The 19909-nt window shown below is 40.2% G+C and overlaps 1 protein-coding gene across 1 annotated transcript in view; it reads left to right on the forward strand.

Moving 5' to 3' along the window:
* The window catches only part of DNAH6 (dynein axonemal heavy chain 6), a 416108-nt gene that overhangs the window by 317589 nt on the left and 78610 nt on the right, over nt 1-19909 (forward strand). The window contains exons 59-63 of the mRNA XM_073597481.1: nt 229-409; nt 488-667; nt 3079-3312; nt 8819-8954; nt 13406-13569. Coding sequence (XP_073453582.1) covers nt 229-409; nt 488-667; nt 3079-3312; nt 8819-8954; nt 13406-13569 — 895 coding nt within the window. The remainder of the gene's footprint in view (nt 1-228; nt 410-487; nt 668-3078; nt 3313-8818; nt 8955-13405; nt 13570-19909) is intronic.

A 19909-nucleotide genomic window follows, 5' to 3' on the forward strand; every position in this document is an offset into this window, starting at 1 on the left:
AAGATTAATAAACAAAAGTTTTTCACAATGTTTGAGGGATTTTCAGGCTATGTTGTAGTATGTTTTAAGGGACTACACAATCTGGAAAAGCTTTTTGACACACTGAAAATATCATTGTTTATCTTCTTGAGTTACAGTATATTTAATTTATGGAAACATATATCACGTGTCATGTGTAACTATGTAACTATGTGTGTGAATGTACTAATTATGATATTACATTTTCAGTGATGTTGTAAGGATTGAAAGACCAGATCTAGAGGAACAGAGAAACCAGCTTATTATCCGCATAAATTCTGACAAGAACCAGTTAAAAGCGATCGAGGAACGGATACTAAAGCTACTTTTTACTTCAGAGGGGAATATCCTGGACAATGAGGAACTTATCAATACCCTTCAAGAGTCAAAGGTCAGCCGTTCATTCACCTATTGACTATGGACTCTCTACTTGTATCTTGTGATCTAACTTTTTTGTTTGGGACTGTAGATAACTTCAGGTGCTATCAAAACTAGACTGCAAGAAGCTGAAGCCACAGAACAAAAGATAAATGCAGCTCGAGAAAAGTACAGGACAGTGGCCACCCAAGGGTCTGTTGTGTATTTTGTCATTGCCAGTCTCTCAGAAATAGACCCAATGTATCAATTCTCATTGAAGTATTTCAAACAGGTAAGTTAAATATTTATAGAGATTATATTTTTCTTACAACATCCGTTCAGATTTTTGTCTACATATTTTAGCACTACAGAATGACAATCAGAGCCTAAATAGAAATGTCCTAAAGGGATAGGACTTCTGTCAGGTGTTTATTGCTGTTTGTGACCCTGCTGTTGTCAAGGTTTACCCTCACTTCAAGTCCCAGTGACAGAAAGGAAGAGGATATCCAAAATTTGACCATCGCCAGAACAGAATTAAATTTAGGCCTTACTAAAGAAAAAATAAAAAATAAAAAAAAAACACATCCTATTTTTCGTAAGCCTCTTACAAATAGGCTAGATTTTGAGGACATGGAATGTTGACAGTTCAACTTGTTATACCTAACTTTCACATCTTTTAATGGATGCATCGCCATGGTAACAGGTGAACAATATGAAGTCTCACAAGAGTAGATAATACTTAAAGCATGCCTTAATGTATTTTTTAATCCCAGAATGACCAATCTTCCTGTACCCTATTGCACAGTATATAACTCCAGTCCTTAAAGCGCCCCAACAGGTCATGTTTTCAGGATTTCCCTCAGATGAAATGGCTGTGGTAATTACTAAGGCAGTGAAACTGTTCAAATCACCTGTGCAAAATAATGGAGAACCTGAAAACACAACCTGTTGGGGGGCCTTGAGGACTGGAGTGGAGAAACACTACTATTGCACCTGATTTTGAAAAAGTACCAGGATATGAATTCCAGGAATCTTCCACGTGGTCACATGAGAAATCATGGCCCGTGTTGTCCTCTTTAGCATGGGCAGCAGGCAAGCCTGCTAATGAGGCAAATCCAGGGGGACGAGGGGACCCACATAGCAAGCAATTGAGCTGCAAGTTTGAAAATGACTTGCTAAGCTATTGCTAGACTTGCCAGGCTTCACAAGTTTATTGCACAATTACAGTAAGTCCACATTGCATGACTCTAGATCAACTTTCTTTGCAAACATTCTGCAAGTCTGCTGCAAGTTCTAGTTCAGTTATGTTGTGCAATACTCATTCCGAACACAGGGTCACTGTGGCTGAATTTTCATGCTGTAAACTTGCAGAGCTCTTTCAGTAGACTCACCACTGCAACTTTGTTCTTGCTAGAGACTCGATACGCAAATTTGCTACAAATTGGAAAAGTGTCAACTTGAACTTGTGCTTCAAGTGCTCTGCAAGTGCACAACTTGCCAGTGAAAATATGCAGCAAGTCAACAAGACTTACAATTCAACACTGCCACAAATTTATGGCAAGTTATCCTTGCTATCTGGGGAGGAGGTTGGGCTCATAGGTAAGAAGATGAATAATGCTAACTGTCATTCACCCTTGAAGAGGACCATTATTGGTTTTGGATGATGGAGAAGATCCTTGAAGGCAACTCTGAGGTGTGAATACAGTGAGTAGAGATTTGGGAGCTTTTATAATTTGAAGGGAGAGAGTGTTTAAATAAATAAAAAAAATACTGTACATACATTTCTGCTTTAAACATGACACTTCCAAAATATTCTAAAACCTACCAAATGTGGCACCTTTCGGGGTGGTGGGGGGTGAAGCAGATAAGTGGAAGTTTCATTTTTGGGTGGAACTCCACTTTAAGTATATGTGTTTTATAAGGATGTGACACTTTAAAAAAGGAATTACAGGTACCGATATTTTATACATACAGTAGTTATATTGGTCCAGCTTGGACTATGCGTATACTATACTTGGCCAATGCCCCTGGAAGCTGGGAATCACTGAAGCAGACAGCGCTACTACGCCGCTACTCCAGTGATCTCCACTAGCTTCCCAATCCTGTGCCCTGCTGCATTGTAGACACAGGAAGTTGGCCGATTGGCATGGGTGCCATTCAGAGAACAGTTCCCATTTTCATGCGCTAACCATTCTCTGACTCACGCTTGTGCTGGATGGTTGACCTCCTGTGTTCAGAATGCAGCAAGGCAGCCACTTAGTGGAGATCACTGAAGTAGTGGTGTCTCCGTAATTTTCGTCTTCAGTGATCAGCCAAGTATGGCATATACATAGTTACATTGGTCCAAGCTAGACCAAGCTGGTATATCCTGCCTGGAATTTCTCCTTAAGCTTTAATAAAGAAGTAGCAAGAAAAGTAGTGATTACCATAGTGTAAACATAGCTACAAATGAAAAAGATATATCTTCATTTAATTCTGAAATTTGTCTGCTGTCAGTTACCACACATCACACACCATCAATGCTCTTTGCAATACTGCAATGAATAATCCCTTAAGTGAAAAATGTGAACTGTACTTAAAAATACAACTGACAAAATATACTATTTTGTGCCTCTTCTATTTGTATGCTCTGCAATTACTTGGAACTCCTCGAAGGTATGCTTGTGCGCATTTTCTGCTGACATATTTTTTTTTTCTTTTCAGTTATTCAACATGACAATTGAGTCTGCTGAAAAGAGTAATGATCTTGACACCCGTCTAGCAACCCTTCTCAAGCAAACTCTTTTTTCAGCTTATACCAATGTTTCACGAGGCCTTTTTGAACAGCACAAGCTTATTTACAGCTTTATGCTCTGCATAGAGACCATGCGACAGAAAGGAGAAATCACTGAGTCAGAATGGAATTTTTTTCTGCGAGGGGCTGCAGGCTTAGATAAGGTGGGATTTTATTGCTTTTAGTTCAGATAAATCTTCTGGATGTTCTCATATCTCAATAGCTTGAATCAAAACCTATGGCCTGAAGGGAGGAATGTGTTCATGTAAACATAACGATAAGCTTAATCTTGTGCATCAAGCCATTAACCCATAAGGAAAACTTCCTAGCTCCCAGTGTTTGTTATTGAATGAACTGACTGTCATTGAGAAAACTGCTCTATATATAAGGCATAATGCAGTCTGTTTGAACCATGTAATACGTCTAATGCAAAAAAAAAAAAAAAAAGTCTTGCAGGTAGCATGCTGAATCAAACCATTGTATAAGCATGACCTGAGGCTCAGTAAGAAACAGAAGAGTTTGGATATGAACTAAAGCCATACTGGCATTTGTGAATTTGCTGTATAGCAAGAGTAGAGGAGTGCATTGTGTAATGAAATGAGCCAAGTAGAGGTTATGGAGGAACACTCTGTCCTCTCTGATAGCACTGCTCAGAGCATCATTTCATCATATCAGTGTGGCAGCCTATTGAAGTGAAGCTCACTGAACATCTTAATTGGGCACACTGCAGTTTCTCAACTAGTGTACTTCATACAGCTCCTGGGGTACCCTAATTTGTTTAACCACTTAAATCTTTGGGCCCTTTTCTCCTGTAATCGCTCTGGGTCTCAGAACATTTTGTTCATTTTGGTAGCAAATTTATGTAAACTTTCTTTTTTAGGGTTTTTTGTCAATAGTCAAACATTTAAAAAAAAAAAATTCTGTAATTTTTTCCCAATGCAACATTTACATAATTTGTGCACCCCCAGATATTTACCCTCCAAAACATAGTTACATAGATAGATAGTTAGTCAGGTTGAAAACAAAACAGAAGTCCATCTAGTTCAACCATAAAAATAAATAAATAAATACAAAATAATATCAAACAATCCCATATACCCAATCCTATACCCACAGTTGATCCAGAGGAAGGCGAAAAACCCCAGCAAAGCATGATCCAATTTGCTACAGCAGGGGAAAAAATTTGTTCCTGACCCCCAAGAAGCAATCGGATTTTCTCTGGATCAACTTTACCTATAAATGTCAGTACCCAGTTATATTGTGTGCATTTAGGAAAGAATCCAGGCTTTTCGTAAAGCAATCTACTAAGCTGGCCAGAACCACCTCTGGAGGGAGTCTATTCCACATTTTCACAGCTCTTACTGTGTAGAAACCTTTCCATATTTGGAGATGAAATCTGTTTTCCTCTAGGTGTAAAGAGTGCCCCCTTGTCCTCTGTGTTGACTGTAAAGTGAATAACTCAACACCAAGTTCACTATATGGACCCCTTATATATTTGTACATGTTGATCATATCCCCCCTTAATCTCCTCTTCTCAAGAGAGAATAAATTAAGTTCATCTAATCTTTCCTCATAGCTGAGCTCCTCCATTCCTCTTTTCAGTTTGGTTGCCCTTCTCTGCACTTTCTCCAGTTCCCAAATATCCTTTTTGAGAACTGGTGCCCAAAACTGAACTGCATATTCCAGATGAGGTCTTACTAATGATTTGTACAGGGGCAAAATGATGTTGCTCTCTCTGGAGTCCATATCTCTCTTAATACAAGAAAGGACTTTGCTCGCTTTGGAAACCGCAGCTTGGCATTGCATGTTATTATTGAGCTTATGATCTACCAAAACCCCCAGATCCTTCTCCACTACGGATTCCCCCAGTTGTACCCCCCCTAGCATGTATGATGCATGCATATTCTTAGCCCCCAAGTGCATAACTTTACATTTATGTACATTAAACCTCATCCCACATAGTCGCCAAATTAGACAGTGCATTGAGGTTAGCTTGTAAATTTGAGATATCCTGTAAGGTCTTTATTTCACTGCATAGTTTGGTGTCATCTGCAAAGACTGAAATAGTACTTTTAATCCCAGACACTATATAATTTATAAAGATATTAAAAAGTAAAGGTCCCAACACTGAACCTTGGGGTACACCACTGATAACCTTAGACAATTCAGAGTAAGAATCATTAACCACTGAATTCAGTCTTTTAGCCAGTTTTCTATCCATTTACAATCCATCTATCCATTTACAAACTGATATTTCCAAGCCTGTAGACTTTACCTTACACATTAGCCTTGTGTGGGGAACTGTGTCAAACGCTTTTGCAAAATTCAAATATACAATGTTCACAGCCACCCCTCTGTCCAAGGTTTTACTTACCTCTTCGTAAAAAGAAATCAGATTTGTTTGACAACTTCTGTCTTTCGTGAACCCATGCTGTCTGTTGCTTAAAATATTTTTTTCCAGCAAGAACTCATCTATGTGGTCTTTTAGTAAACTCTCCAGTATCTTCCCGACTATAGAAGTTAAGCTAACAGATCTATAGTTACTTGGTAAAGACTTTGTTCCCTTTTTAAATATAGGCACCACATTGGTCCTACGCCAATTCAGTGGTACCATTCCAGTCATTAACGAGTGCCTAAAAATTAGAAACAATGGCTTTGAAATGACAGAGCTCAATTATTTTAGGATCCGTGGGTGGATGCCATCTAGTCCAGGTGCTTTATCAACCTTTATTCTGTCTAAATATTTCTGGATCATATCACTTTTGAGCCATTGTGGATCATTTGGGGCTTTGTCAATACCATCCCCATTATGGACTTGAGCTCCCCCATGCTCCTTTGTATACACAGAACTGAAGTATGTATTTAATAAATTTACCTTTTCTTTTTCCCCAGTCACCCACTCTAGATTATTTTGTAAAGGGCCTACATGCTCAGACCTGACCTTTTTACTATTAATATATTTGAAGAATTTTTTGGGATTTGTCCTACTATCTTTTGCAATCTGTCGTTTGTTTTGAATTTTTGTGTCCTTGATTTCCTTTTTACATATTCTGTTATATTCTTTGTAACATTTAACCACTTCAGCCCTGGAAGATTTGGCTGCTTAATGACCAGGCCATTTTTTGCGATACAGCACTGCGTCGCTTTAACTGACAATTGCGCGGTCGTGCAACGCTGTACTCAAACAAAATTGACAGGTTTTTTTCCTCACAAATAGAGCTTTCTTTTGGTGATATTTGATCATCTCTGCGTTTTTTATTTTTTGTGCTATAAACAAAAAAAGAGCGACAATTTTGAAAAAAACACAATATTTTGTACTTTTTGCTATAATAAATATTCCCTTTTTTTTTTTAAAAAAGCTGATTTTTTCCTCAGTTTAGATCGATATGTATTCTTCTACATATTTTTGGTAATAAAAATCACAATAAGCGTATATTGATTGGTTTGTGCAAAAGTTACAGTTATATAACCTATATAGTTACTATAACTATAACTATAGTTATATAGTTATAGTTATTATTATTTATTTATTTTACTAGTAATGGCGGCGATCTGTGATTTTTATCGGGACTATGACATTGTGGCGGACAGGTCGGACACTTTTGACACATTTTTTGGGAAGATTGACAATTAAACAGTGATCAATTCTATAAAAATGCACTGATTACTGTGTAAATATCGCTGGCAGGGAAGGGGTTAACACTAGGGGGCAATCAAGGGGTTAACTGTGTTCCCTAGTGTGTGTTCTAACTGTAGGGGGATGGGAGTGACTGGGGGAAGATCGTTGTTCCTAGCTAGTAGGAACTCACAATCTGTTTCTCCTCTCCTCACAGAACAGGGATTTGTGTGCTTACACACACACGTCCCTGTTCTGGCTCTCGTGCCCGCAATCACGCGTGGCCTGCGGTCATTGTGACCGCCGGTCACACGCATCGGCACCCCCGCGCGCCTGCTATGCCGCTTAAAGGGACCGACGTACAGCTACGATGGTTCACGGGATCTCGCCTAACTGCCGCAGTATAATGACGGCGGCTGGTCAACAAGCGGTTAAACAACAATAGTGTTCCTTCATTTTTATATTTTTTAAAAGCTCTTTTCTTATTGTGTATAGCTTTTTTAACTTTGGCCGTGAGCCACATAAGTTTTATTTTTAGCCTTTTAAACTTATTGCCCATGAGAATATACTGTGCAGTGAGTTCACAGTCTTTGAAGAATTCCCATTTCTGTTCCGTGTCCAATAATGCCAATATTCCCTCCCAGTCTAAGTCCTGGAGCGCAGCCCTCATCCTTGGAAAATTTGCTTTCTTAAAGTTAAGTGTTTTTATATTTCTAACTATCAAAGTGTTAAAATGGAAAATGGTATCACTTACAGCACAACTCCCGGCAAAAAAAAAGTTTTCCCTTTTTTTAATCCTTGCAGTGGGGCACACTGCAAGGATTAAGTGCTCATTTTGTCCAGGGGAGAGGAGAAAGCCAAGAGAAAGATACTCATCTGATCCTCCACTCCACTCCACTGGCAAACGGTGCTCCCCGTGATCCAGCAGTGGACTGTTCTTGGTGTACTCATACCCAGAGCAAGTATATGGAGCCTGTTCTGAGCTTAATGATGTCAGGAATGGTCCACTGCTCAAGACCGCTACAACGCGGGGGTGCAGGAGCTGCAGGGACCAGTCTTGTGTGGGGAGGATTGGAGGACCAGGTAAATATATCTCCCTTCATCTCTCCCCTAAAAAAAGAACAAAAAATGCAAATAACCCTTGCAGTGCAGGCACAGCCCCACTGCAAGGGAAAACATTTTTTTTGCCAGGAGTGCAGCTTCAAGTGTGATTTTTGTGTAACAAAATGGAATTGTAAGGCTTAATTGAACAAACTGAAAAAATAGTGCCATATAGTATACTGTAAATGCCAAATAGAGTAAGAAACTGCATAACCCAAGGATACAACTGGAGGTGTCACACCTTTGTGGTCTTATAGTGTCCACATCCATAGGAGCAGTGCACCCCTGTTCATGTTACTGCATAGTTATTGCCACTGTTGGGAATAATTTGACATAGGACCATATCATTTTTGTTCAAAGCACAAATTAACACGATGTTGGCTTTTTAAAAGGTTTGCAGTCAGCAAAAATCCAAATAATACTTTGATCATTTCTGTGCACATTTGCTGCTTGCGCCATAAATGCAAATGTCATTCAGATCATCCGACACCTTTGGGACTTGCAGATTAATCTGGTAAGGGAATATTTTAGAAAGGTATTTTAAGAAAAAAATATGAATTCATTCTTGTTCTTCTTCTCATGTTAGTTGTGGTTGCTTTGAGAAGTTATATTATAATATATAGAATTCAAAGTAGATAATGTGTGCCTAGAATACTAGTACAAAATTTGGTTAGGTGGTAAAAATCTAGGACAAGATCACTTGTCCAAAATAGAGCAATGTGAATAACATCAGGAGGATGTAAAAATATTATGAGAGAGCAGACAGGGCTCATTATAAGCAAGCTGCTCACTCAAAAGTAACAGAAAGCAGGTTGCTCTCAGACAGACTGATCTAGTTGTGCTGGTGTGTTCTTATATTGTCTTTTAGCTTGAGTATTATGGAGGGTAATCTTAAGTCCTGAATGAATGATATCTTTATTATTCTAATGCTTGTTACTCTTTCATTTGATCAGGTGCACCCCAGTAAACCTGACATGCCCTGGCTTTCAAGTGCCATTTGGGTTAGTTGTTGTGACCTAGAAGAGATACTTCCATGCTTTAAAGGAATAAAAGACGATATATTATCTTTACCAATTACCATCTGTTTAGGTAAGTGTGTTTGATATATATATATATCTGTTTAAATTTTTTTTTTTTTACCAGCACACAGGGAGAACAATACTTGTGTGGTTTTATATAAAACCCGCCATGTCTTCTACATTATTTAGCGAATCATTCCGCACCACCCCAAGAGCAGGAGTACATTACATATCACCAGCAGTTCCAACTTCAGTTGTCAATAAGGTCATGTGATTAGATGTATACCAGCTCTGCCATTAAACACTTTAAACATGGTATGGCTTAGTCTGGTGTTGCTGAACTTTTTATTCTTAAAGTGTGGTGTTTATAGTAAAGTTACACCAAATTACTCCATAATACATTTCCTTTGAATTACCTGCAATAAGATGAAATGGGTTGGAGTGAGATAGGAATAGGCACATTTCGTACTGTCCTGCATATGATATTATCCACATTTCTCAGTATGAAATAACACCAGTGGATATTATGGAGCACTCCAGCTATAATACTTTTGGTCTATTCAAAAGAACTGGCTGACAGAAAAGACTATTTCAAGATGGTTAATAGGCATTGGGTAAATGAGCCAGTTAGCTGATGTTTGTATAGGGACTCATACACAATGCATGTGTCAGTGACATATTGTCATTTTAGTAGGAGTACCTGTTTTAAGAAGGCAATGCTCTGTAGGTGGTTTGTTCTTTCTTTTGGTCCACCTCACAATGGACTGAGTTATTTAATCTAAATAATCTTATGTTATCTAAAAAAATAAAGGGTATATATACCCAAACCATTTTTTAGTTTTCAATTTAGTTAGTTTTAGAGTAAGGAAAGATTAAAATCCATCAAAGACCACACCAGTATTGGAATGCAAGGATGTGTTTGGTTGCGCTAGTAGTGCTGTGCTATCTGCTATCACAAGTACAGTTGTACACATAAGATACAGGTATGTCCAGCCACCAACTAATATTAGTCAGAAATGTGTTTACTAAATTATTATCTTGAGAATAACCATCTATTTATTAAGTGGAACTCTTTATATCGTTCAAAGAACTATGAAATTAGATTTCTTCCCTACACAATCAAGGCTAACAAGCTTTTGGGAATAAAAGCAAATATCGCAATCAACCAAGAGTGTAAAATTACATCAAGCTAAATTAGCTACAGAATAGCACTCTAATGAGAGACGGCTTTTCATTTACAAGTGGCAGACTCAGACCACCACAGGGGAATAATTATAACGGAAAAGAAATAAGCTCATGGGACTATTCATTTAAAATCAACACCATTTAGAATGTTTATTAATTCATTCTACTCCAGTTATTAAAAAGGTGGTTCCTGAAATCTCAGCAGTGAACCACATCAATAGTCACCCAGAAGTCAGGCAAAGGGAATTAAAATTTACATTCAAGTAGGCAAATAAAGATAAGAAAAATGTATGAGGTGCTTAAAATAGGTCTCCAAGTTGCATTAGTTCCCTAAATTGTTGGTACCATTGCTTGGCTCTTAAGTGGATCAGTGGTCTGTGACTGCCTAGAGACCTAATTACAGAATGCAAGAGCCCTGTCATTTGGTAAAGGATAGTAAACCTGTAGATGGGAGGCACTGAATCCATAAACTGTACTGGGTTCCTTTTTTAATGAAGTACAACATTTCTGGCTAGGCTGTGTCTGAACTCTCAAAGAAGAAGAATGAATTGCCACACCAGTTGAAAGTCCTCAACTAAATATTTATTTTGACGCACAATCGTGAACAAAAGTATATGTATATTTTTTACTGATTTTAGAATCTATACTCCATTAGCCATGATGAAGGTTAGTTAAAAAGACCCCAAAACATGTTGGCTTATACCATATGTGGCACTGGCAATAATGATTTTGTTTTTGACTCCATTTTTTTTCTTTGTGGTTGTGTTAAAGAATGCCAGAGTAAAGCCCTCCTTTTGAATAAGGTGTAGTATTGTAAAAGTCACTGTGTGTTTTATACTTACAAACGGGGACTTCTGAAAGTTGGAGCAAAGCCTTGAGAAAAGCAAAACTTCTCACTAAAGCATTGAGTTCAATTACATCATTCATTTTCTAGGCACCCAAATTAACCACTTCAATACCGGGCACTTTTACCCCCTTGGTGCCCAGGCCAATTTTCAGCTTTCAGCGCTGTTATGCTTTGAATGACAATTGCGCAGACATGCAAGATTGTACCCATAAGAAATTTTTATTTGTTTCACACCAATAGAGCTTTTTTTGTGGTATTTAATCACCGCTGTTTTTTTTAAAATTTTTTGCTAAATAAATAAAAAATGACCAAAAATTTTGAGAAAAAAAAACTTGTTTTTCTTTGTTTCTGTTATAAAATTTTGCAAATAAATAACCTTTCTTCATAAATTTAGGTCAAAATGTATTCTGCTACATTTCCATGGTGAAAAAAACCCAAATCAGTGTATATTATTTAGTCTGTATGAAAATTAGAGTCCATAAACTATGGTATATGTACAGTATCTAGAAATCAATCAGTCCTGATGTATTGACGGCCTATCTCATTTCTTGAGGACCAAAAACACCAGGGCAGTACAAATGTCCACTAAATAACCCCTTTTTGTAAAGTAGACAGTCCAAGGTATTTAGTAAGAGGCGTGGCGAGTTTTTTGAAGTTGTAATTATTTGTCATAATTTTTTGGAAAATTAAGAAGGTTAAAAAAAAATTCACTATGTTTTTTTTTTTTTTTACATACTGTCACCAGTGCTGTAAAATGTTATCATATAACTGGTGTAGCGGTGATCAGGGACACTGACTGGTGACAATATGTACAAAAAAAACCTTTTTTTTTTTACTATTCTTCTGTTACACTATGACCAGAGCAATACAGTTAAGGGGTGTCTATTGAGGCTGGAGCCCTGAATCTGGGACCCATAGCCCCGAGTCTGGTGGACACAACTGGTGACAGATTACGGCGCTGAATGGCCTTTTGAGAGGATGTCATATGATGTCCACTCAGAAGGAGGAAAATCCCGCCCAGCAGTCAATCTGCTATAGGCCTGGACAGGAAGGTGTTAATATTCGTATCACTTGTTATAGAGCTCTACATAAGCACAATTTTTCTTGCTCCAGCATTGATAATTTTGCCCCAAAAGATATTCTGCCCATATTCTGATGTGATCAGCAAGTATGTTTTGCACTTATCAAACAGATAAAACAAAATGCTCTACATAGTATAACAGATGGAATGGTAGCAAATAAGAGACATTCGTTGTCAGGTTTTAGATATAATTTAAAGTGATTGTAGGCTCGGGGAGTGGTTCTGGGTTTGCTATACAGTCTCCCCCTAGTGCATTTACCTGAAGTTAATTGTTTACAGTGTACAGACTTCTTTATATGTCTTATCTTATTTTGTTGGTATTTCTACTCAATATGTTCCTAAATTACCAAACCAATCACTTTTTTAACCATTTCACCTCTGGAAGATTTACCCCCCTTTATAACCAGGCCACATTTTGTGATGCAGCACTGCGCTACTTTAAGTGACAATTGCGTGGTCATGCAACTGTGTACCAAAATAAAATGTGTGTAACTTTTTTTTCACACAAAGAGCTTTCTTTTGGTAGTATTTGATCACCACTGAGTTTTTGATTTTTTGGCTATAAACAAAAAAAGACTGACAATTAAAAAACAAAAAATCAAAAAACAATATCTTTTACTTTCTGCTATAAAACATATCCCATAAAAAAAAATTCTTCATAAATTTAGGCCAATATGTATTCTGGTACATGTTTTTGGGGAAAAAAATCCCAATAAGCGTATATTGATTGGTTTACACAAATGTTATAGCGTCTACAAACTATGGCATATACACTGGAATTTTTCTTTTTTTTTCTTTTATACTAGTATTGGCAGCGATCAGAGATTTATAGTGGGACTGTGATATTACAGCCGACAATCGGACACTTTTGACACTTTGCGGGATACTAATTCAGTGATCAGTGCTAAAAATATGCACTATACTATACTATACTGTACTAATGACACTGGCTGGGAAGGGGTTAAACATCTAGGGTGATCAATGGGTTAAATGTGCGCCTAATGAGTGTTTGTGTTTACTATGTGTGCTACTTTTACTAGGGGAAGAGAGGGATTTGAGTTCCTGCTTTGCAGGATCACAGAATCCATCCTTTCCCCCTGTCAGAACAGAACTCCTTTTTTACATAGCAAGAGCTCTGTTTTGAGTCGCTGCCTGATGATCGGTGGGTGCTGGCTGATATAGAGTACCCGACACCTGCCGATTGGCATCTGATGTGAGTAATCACAACAGAAGCGGTGCACCGGCGGCGTGCATGCCCCCTACAGGCGGAAGTGCAGGATCATGTATATACATGATCTGGCACACAGCTTCTGCCCTGTAGCAGTAAAACTGCTATAGGGCAGTCAGCAAGTGATTAAGGAAACAACATATATAATGTCAATGATAATAGCTTGTCTTGCATTTTCAGGGTCTCTAAAAATCCAAATTAATCCCTCTTCTTTGGGTGGCAATAACACTCAGATGTCTAAAGTACAACCTGGAAAGGAAAATGGGACCATGCATGAATCATGGGATGAGAGACTGACCTTATTTCAGAAGTTGATTCTTGTTAAAAGTGTAATGGAGGAAAAGGTAAGTAACTGTTGATTGAGAAATATACACTACAGTTGAAAGTTATTGGTTATTCCAATAACTGAAAACAGTAAAACCACGAACACTAACAAATACACTTATGCCTCGTACACACGATCGGACTTTCCGACAACAAAACCGTGGATTTTTGTTCGAAGGGTGTTGGCTCCAACTTGTCTTGCATACACACGGTCATACAAATTTTGGCCAACAGTTACGAACGTAGTGACTTACAAGACGTACGTGATAGCTCCATTACAAACGCTAGTTATATCTCATACTTGATTCCGAGCATGCGTGGACTTTTGTCCGACGGACTTGTGTACACACGATCGGAAAGTCTGAAACAAACATTTGTTGGCGGAAAATTTGAGAACCTGCTAGCCAACATTTGTTGGCGGAAAGTCCGCCAACAAATGTTCGATGGAGCATTCACACAGTCGGACTTTCCGCCAACAAGCTCACATCCAACATTTGTTGTTGGAAAATCTGATCGTGTGTACGGGGGCATTACAGTTCATTCAAGTATACTTAAAGTGTAATGCCGCGTACACACGAGCGGACTTTCTATCCTACTTGGTCCGGCACACTTTCCGACGGACTTTGTCCGCCAGGTGCGCCGGACTTTAAAACGAACGGACTTGCCCACACACGCCGGGATTTTCCGGCGGGCTAAGTCCGCCCGTCTTTCCGACGGACTTTCGCCGGAGTTCCGGCGGACTTTCAGAATGAACGGACTTGCCCACACACGGACAAGTCCGTTCATTTTGAACGTGACTCAGGTGCGACGGGACTAGAAAAGGATGTCAATCTTGCCGCTTTTATCCGGCTGGACTGGTCTCTGAGGGCTGCGTTGTGACTTATATAGGCGGAGACCCCGCCCCCATATGATGTCACAGTCCCTGGGCATGCTGGGACTGTGACGTTTTAGGGGGCGTGGTCGGGGGGCGTGGTCGACCACGCCCCTAAAACGTCACAGTCCCAGCATGCCCAGGGACTGTGACATCATATGGGGGCGGGGTCTCCGCCTATATAAGTCACAACGCAGCCCTCAGAGACCAGTCCAGCCGGAGAGAGCGTCGTGTCAACATCTGGGGGAAGAGAAGAGAAGAGAAGCCAAGAAGCCAAGAAGCCAAAGAAGTCCGGACCTCCGCTCGCAATAGAGCTACATGAAGAGAGCGGAGGGGCCGGCCGAAGACCTGCGACACCGGGAGAAGAGGCCGGAGAGCGGAGAAGAACCAACCGGACGCCGGGAGAAGATGAAGCGGAGGGACCCCCGAAGCCGGAAGAAGACCCCCCCCCCGGAGCTGTTTAATAAAATATTTTAAAAACCTGTGTGGTGTGTTTTATTACTTACACTTTTTTCCTAGGTAAATGGGTAGGGGTACCATGTACCCCATACTCATTTACATAGGGTGGGGGGCCGGGATCTGGGGGCCCCCTTATTAAAGGGGGCTCCCAGATTCCGATAAGCCCCCGCCCGCAGACCCCGACAACCAACGGCCAGGGTTGTCGGGAAGAGGCCCTTGTCCTCATCAACATGGGGACAAGGTGCTTTGGGGGGGGGGGTGCAGGGCGCCCCCCTCCCCCAAAGCACCCACCCCCCCATGTTGAGGGCATGCGGCCTGGTACGGTTCAGGAGGGGGGGGGGCGCTCGCTCGTCCCCACCCCCTTTCCTGACCGGCCAGGCTGCGTGCTCGGATCGGGGTCTGGTATGGATTTTAGGGGGACCCCACGCCGTTTTTTCGGCGTAGCGGGGTTCCCCTTTATAATCCATACCAGACCTAAGGGCCTGGTATGCCCCGCGCTCGCCGCAATAGGAAGATTTGTTTTTCCTATTGCAGCGAGCGCGAGATGCAATACCATCCCCTCGTGTCGTATTTGGTCTGTCGGACCAGCCTACACACGAGCGGGCTTTCCGTCGGACCAGCACACACACGAGCGGACTTTCCGCCCGAAACTGAGTCCGACGGAAAGATTTCAAACATGTTTGAAATCTAGGTCCGGCGGGCTTTTGGGAAGAAGTCCGCCGGAAAAGTCCGCCGCCGCCCACACACGGGCGGATTGTCCGGCACACTCTGGTCCGCCGGACCAAGTATGCCGGAAAGTCCGACCGTGTGTACGCGGCATAAGTCCTGTATGTTGCCGCTTCTTCTTCTCTGTGTGCGCTGTTCGTCACCACACCAGAGGAGTAGGGGATACCATCTAATTCTAAATGTAATCTTCCATCCTAAGAAAAGACTGAGCTTAGAGCCTCTGCTAGCCATTCAATGGAAGATAGACTGAGCCCAGACCTGTCTGCCAGCCTCCAGCTATTTATGGAGAAAGACTACAGATGTAGCTGTCGGCTTGTTTTGTTGTTAATGACACTAGAGACGAGCACCATCATTCGCAACACTACACAACACAACTACAACACAGTCCAGCTACTTCTCTTGGGGTTGATTCACTGGAGAGTGCAAAATGTGGTGCAGTTGATCATGGTAGCCAATCAGCTTCTAACTTCAGCTTGTTCAATTAAGCTTTGACAAAAAAAACCTGGAAGTTGATTGGCTTTTATGCAGAGCTTTGCACTCTCCAGTTTTAGTAAGTCAACCCCCTAGTCTCCTTCCCCAGAATAGCAGGCAGGCAACTCTGGGCTCAGTTGTCTGAGAAAGATTGGTGTACTAGCTGGTTTCTCTTATTATGGGCTTGTGTTGTTGTGCATCTTTTTGCTGAATATGAATTGATATGAGCACCTCCACATTCTCTTTTTTTGTATTTGCTATAGAAACACAGTAGGGGTCTTAAGCTACCTTGAATGAGTCTGGGCTTTAGGTTTCTGTATCTTTAGGGAGGAAAGGACTTCCTCCAAGGGATGCCTGCTTTCTATGTATGCACTGCTACTGCATATTTTTTCCAAAATTGGAAATTCCAATAGTTAAGAATTAGGGACAACACTTTACTGAGGTGCATAGACACAGCAGCAAGGCTTCATTATTATTTTCAAATGCATGCAATAAAAAGTTCTGTTTTCAGCCTAAAGTGATGACACTGTCTAAATAGACTTTTTTTTTGCTGACTAGCTGGAAAGTGTTATGGAGAATTTTTGTTTTCAATTATCTGCAAGACACCCATTAAGGGGCATGCACAATTCTTATGAATGACCCAATCTTGAGCAATCCTCTTGCGAATTACATTCTATCTCTGTAAGGCTGCTTTTTTATATATTGTATGCAGTGTTGTCCATGCAGTATTAGGAAACTAATCTTCTTACTAAACTGAAAAGAAAGTGTTGTTTGCAGATTCCGGTACAATGTAAATTAATTCTATTCTTGTTCTTTTTTGTATGCTCAACAATGCCTTCTTTAAATATCAGTTAATTACCATTGCTAGGATTAGGAATTGCTAGTGTTCATTTATTTAGACAAATAAAGGAAAAAACATTTTAGCATTTTTAATTTTTACCTTGTAATAAATCTTACATTGAGAATGATGCTAAATATTTGCACACTGATAGCATTCTAAAAAAGAAATATATTTAAGTTTTTTCATAAAGCATTTTTTTATAATGGTAAACAAAAGTGTACTTCTCAAAGAAATTATATCTTGTAAAAATAATGAAACTTACAATATAGGAATTAACCTTAAAAGACCAACTCCAAAGCTGCTACTGCCTACAGGTTGCAATATACAGTCATGTTTTCCTTTCCAACTCCCTTCTAATTTAACTTTTAAAGGAGTTCTATGATCGCAGCATACACCTTCTTTTTCTTTTCCAATATTTTTTATTGCAAAGTTTTGTATTTTATACAAAAGCATAAAAAAATGTCAAATAAATGTCAAAGAGCCGATGCTTCCTCCAATACAATTATAGGCCATAACGCAGTAAGCAAAGAGGAGCTAAAGAAATACACTTTCATTTTCTAACAACATCACTGTAATAACAATACATATAATACTTATATTTGACAGTCTGTCTGCTGGCTATCTCTTTGCACAACTTTCTAGATTACCTGCATGCTTTGCAACTTCTGTGCTGTTCACTTTCAATTCTATGGACTACATACAGTGGGGCAAAAAAGTATTTAGTCAGCCACCAATTGTGCAAGTTCTCCCACTTAAAAAGATGAGAGAGGTCTGTAATTGTTATCATAGGTATACCTCAACTATGAGAGACAAAATGTGGAAACAAATCCAGACAATCACATTGTCTGATTTTTGAAAGAATTTATTTGCAAATTATGGTGGAAAATAAGTATTTGGTCAATATCAAAAGTTCATCTCAATATTTTGTTATATATCCTTTGTTGGCAATGACAGAGGTCAAACGTTTTCTGTAAGTCTTCACCAGGTTGTCACACACTGTTGCTGGTATGTTGGCCCATTCCTCCATGCAGATCTCCTCTAGAGCAGTGATGTTTTGGGGCTGTCCCTGGGCAACACGGACTTTCAACTCCCTCCAAAGGTTTTCTAGGGGGCTGAGATCTGGAGACTGGCTAGGCCACTCCAGGACCTTGAAATGCTTCTTACGAAGCCACTCCTTTATTGCCCGGGCGGTGTGTTTGGGATCATTGTCATGCTGAAAGACCCAGCCATGTTTCATCTTCAATGCCCTTGCTGATGGGAGGAGGTTTGCACTCAAAATCTCACGATACATGGCCCCATTCATTCTTTCATGTACACGGATCAGTCGTCCTGTTCCCTTTGCAGAGAAACAGCCCCAAAGCATGATGTTGCCACCCCCATGCTTCACAGTAGGCATGGTGTTCTTTGGTTGCAACTCAGCATTCTCTCTCCTCCAAACACGACGAGATGTGTTTCTACCAAACAGTTCTACTTTGGTTTCATCTGACCATATGACATTCTCCCAATCCTCTTCTGGATCATCCAAATGCTCTCTAGCCAACCTCAGACGGGCCCGGACATGTACTGGCTTAAGCAGGGGGACAGGTCTGGCACTGCAGGATCTGAGTCCCTGGTGGCGTAGTGTGTTACTGATGGTAGCCTTTGTTACGTTGGTCCCAGCTCTCAGCAGGTCATTCACTAGGTCCCCCCCGTGTGGTTCTGGGATTTTTGCTCACCGTTCTTGTGATCATTTTGACCCCACGGGGTGAGATCTTGCATGGAGCCCCAGATCGAGGGAGATTATCAGTGGTCTTGTATGTCTTCCATTTTCAAATTATTGCTCCCACAGTTGATTTCTTCACACCAAGCTGCTTGCCTATTGCAGATTCACTCTTCCCAGCCTGGTGCAGGTCTACAATTTTGTTTCTGGTGTCCTTCGACAGCTCTTTGGTCTTCACCATAGTGGAGTTTGGAGTGTGACTGTTTGAGGTTGTGGACAGGTGTCTTTTATACCGATAACAAGTTCAAACAGGTGCCATTAATACAGGTAATGAGTGGAGGACAGAGGAGCCTCTTAAAGAAGAAGATACAGGTCTGTGAGAGCCAGAAATCTTGCTTGTTGTAGGTGACCAAATACTTATTTTCCACCATAATTTGCAAATAAATTCTTTCAAAAATCAGACAATGTGATTGTCTGGATTTGTTTCCACATTTTGCCTCTCATAGTTGAGGTATACCTATGATGACAATTACAGGCCTCTCAATTACAGGGCATAGTGAATACATGCCATAGAACTCAAGAAAGTGAATGTGTGGGAATCTTCACAGATCAAGTATTTTAACCCCTTATATATTACACTCCTTTGCTTCTTTGGTATCCTGCTTTGATCTCTCAAGGACTACAGGTAGACAGAGAGGCAAATACTAATGTTTAAATGCTGCCATAACAATGACTGTTATGCCCCGCACACACAATAGGATTTTCAGACGGAAAATATTCTATAGGAGCTCGTTGTCGGAAATTCCGACCGTGTGTAGGCTCCATCGCACATTTTCCATCAGAATTTCCGTCATACAAAATTTGAGAGCTGGTTCTCAAATTTTCCGACAACAAAATCCGTTGTCGTAAATTCCGATCTTGTGTACACAATTCCGACGCACAAAGTTCCACGCATGCTCAGAATCAAGCAGAAGAGCAGCACTGGCTATTGAACTTCATTTTTCTCGGCTCATCGTACTTGTTGTACGTCACCACATTCTTGACGCTCAGAATTTCCGACAAGATTTGTGTGACTGTGTGTATGCAAGACAAGTTTGAGCCAACATCCATTGGAAAAAAAACATGGATTTTGTTGTCGGAAAATCCTATCGTGTGTACGGGGCATTACGGTTAGAGGGGTGCTATAGCGAGAAATGTTTTCCACAGAAAGTCATGTAGTGTTACTGAAAATGCTGTAGTGCGGGAACATTATGTTTCAGTGTCAGTAAATAGGCAAATAGGCCTCAGTTTAAT

The sequence above is a fragment of the Aquarana catesbeiana genome, linkage group LG01 (assembly GCF_042186555.1).
Source record: "Aquarana catesbeiana isolate 2022-GZ linkage group LG01, ASM4218655v1, whole genome shotgun sequence".
Classification (NCBI taxonomy): Eukaryota; Metazoa; Chordata; class Amphibia; order Anura; family Ranidae; genus Aquarana; species Aquarana catesbeiana.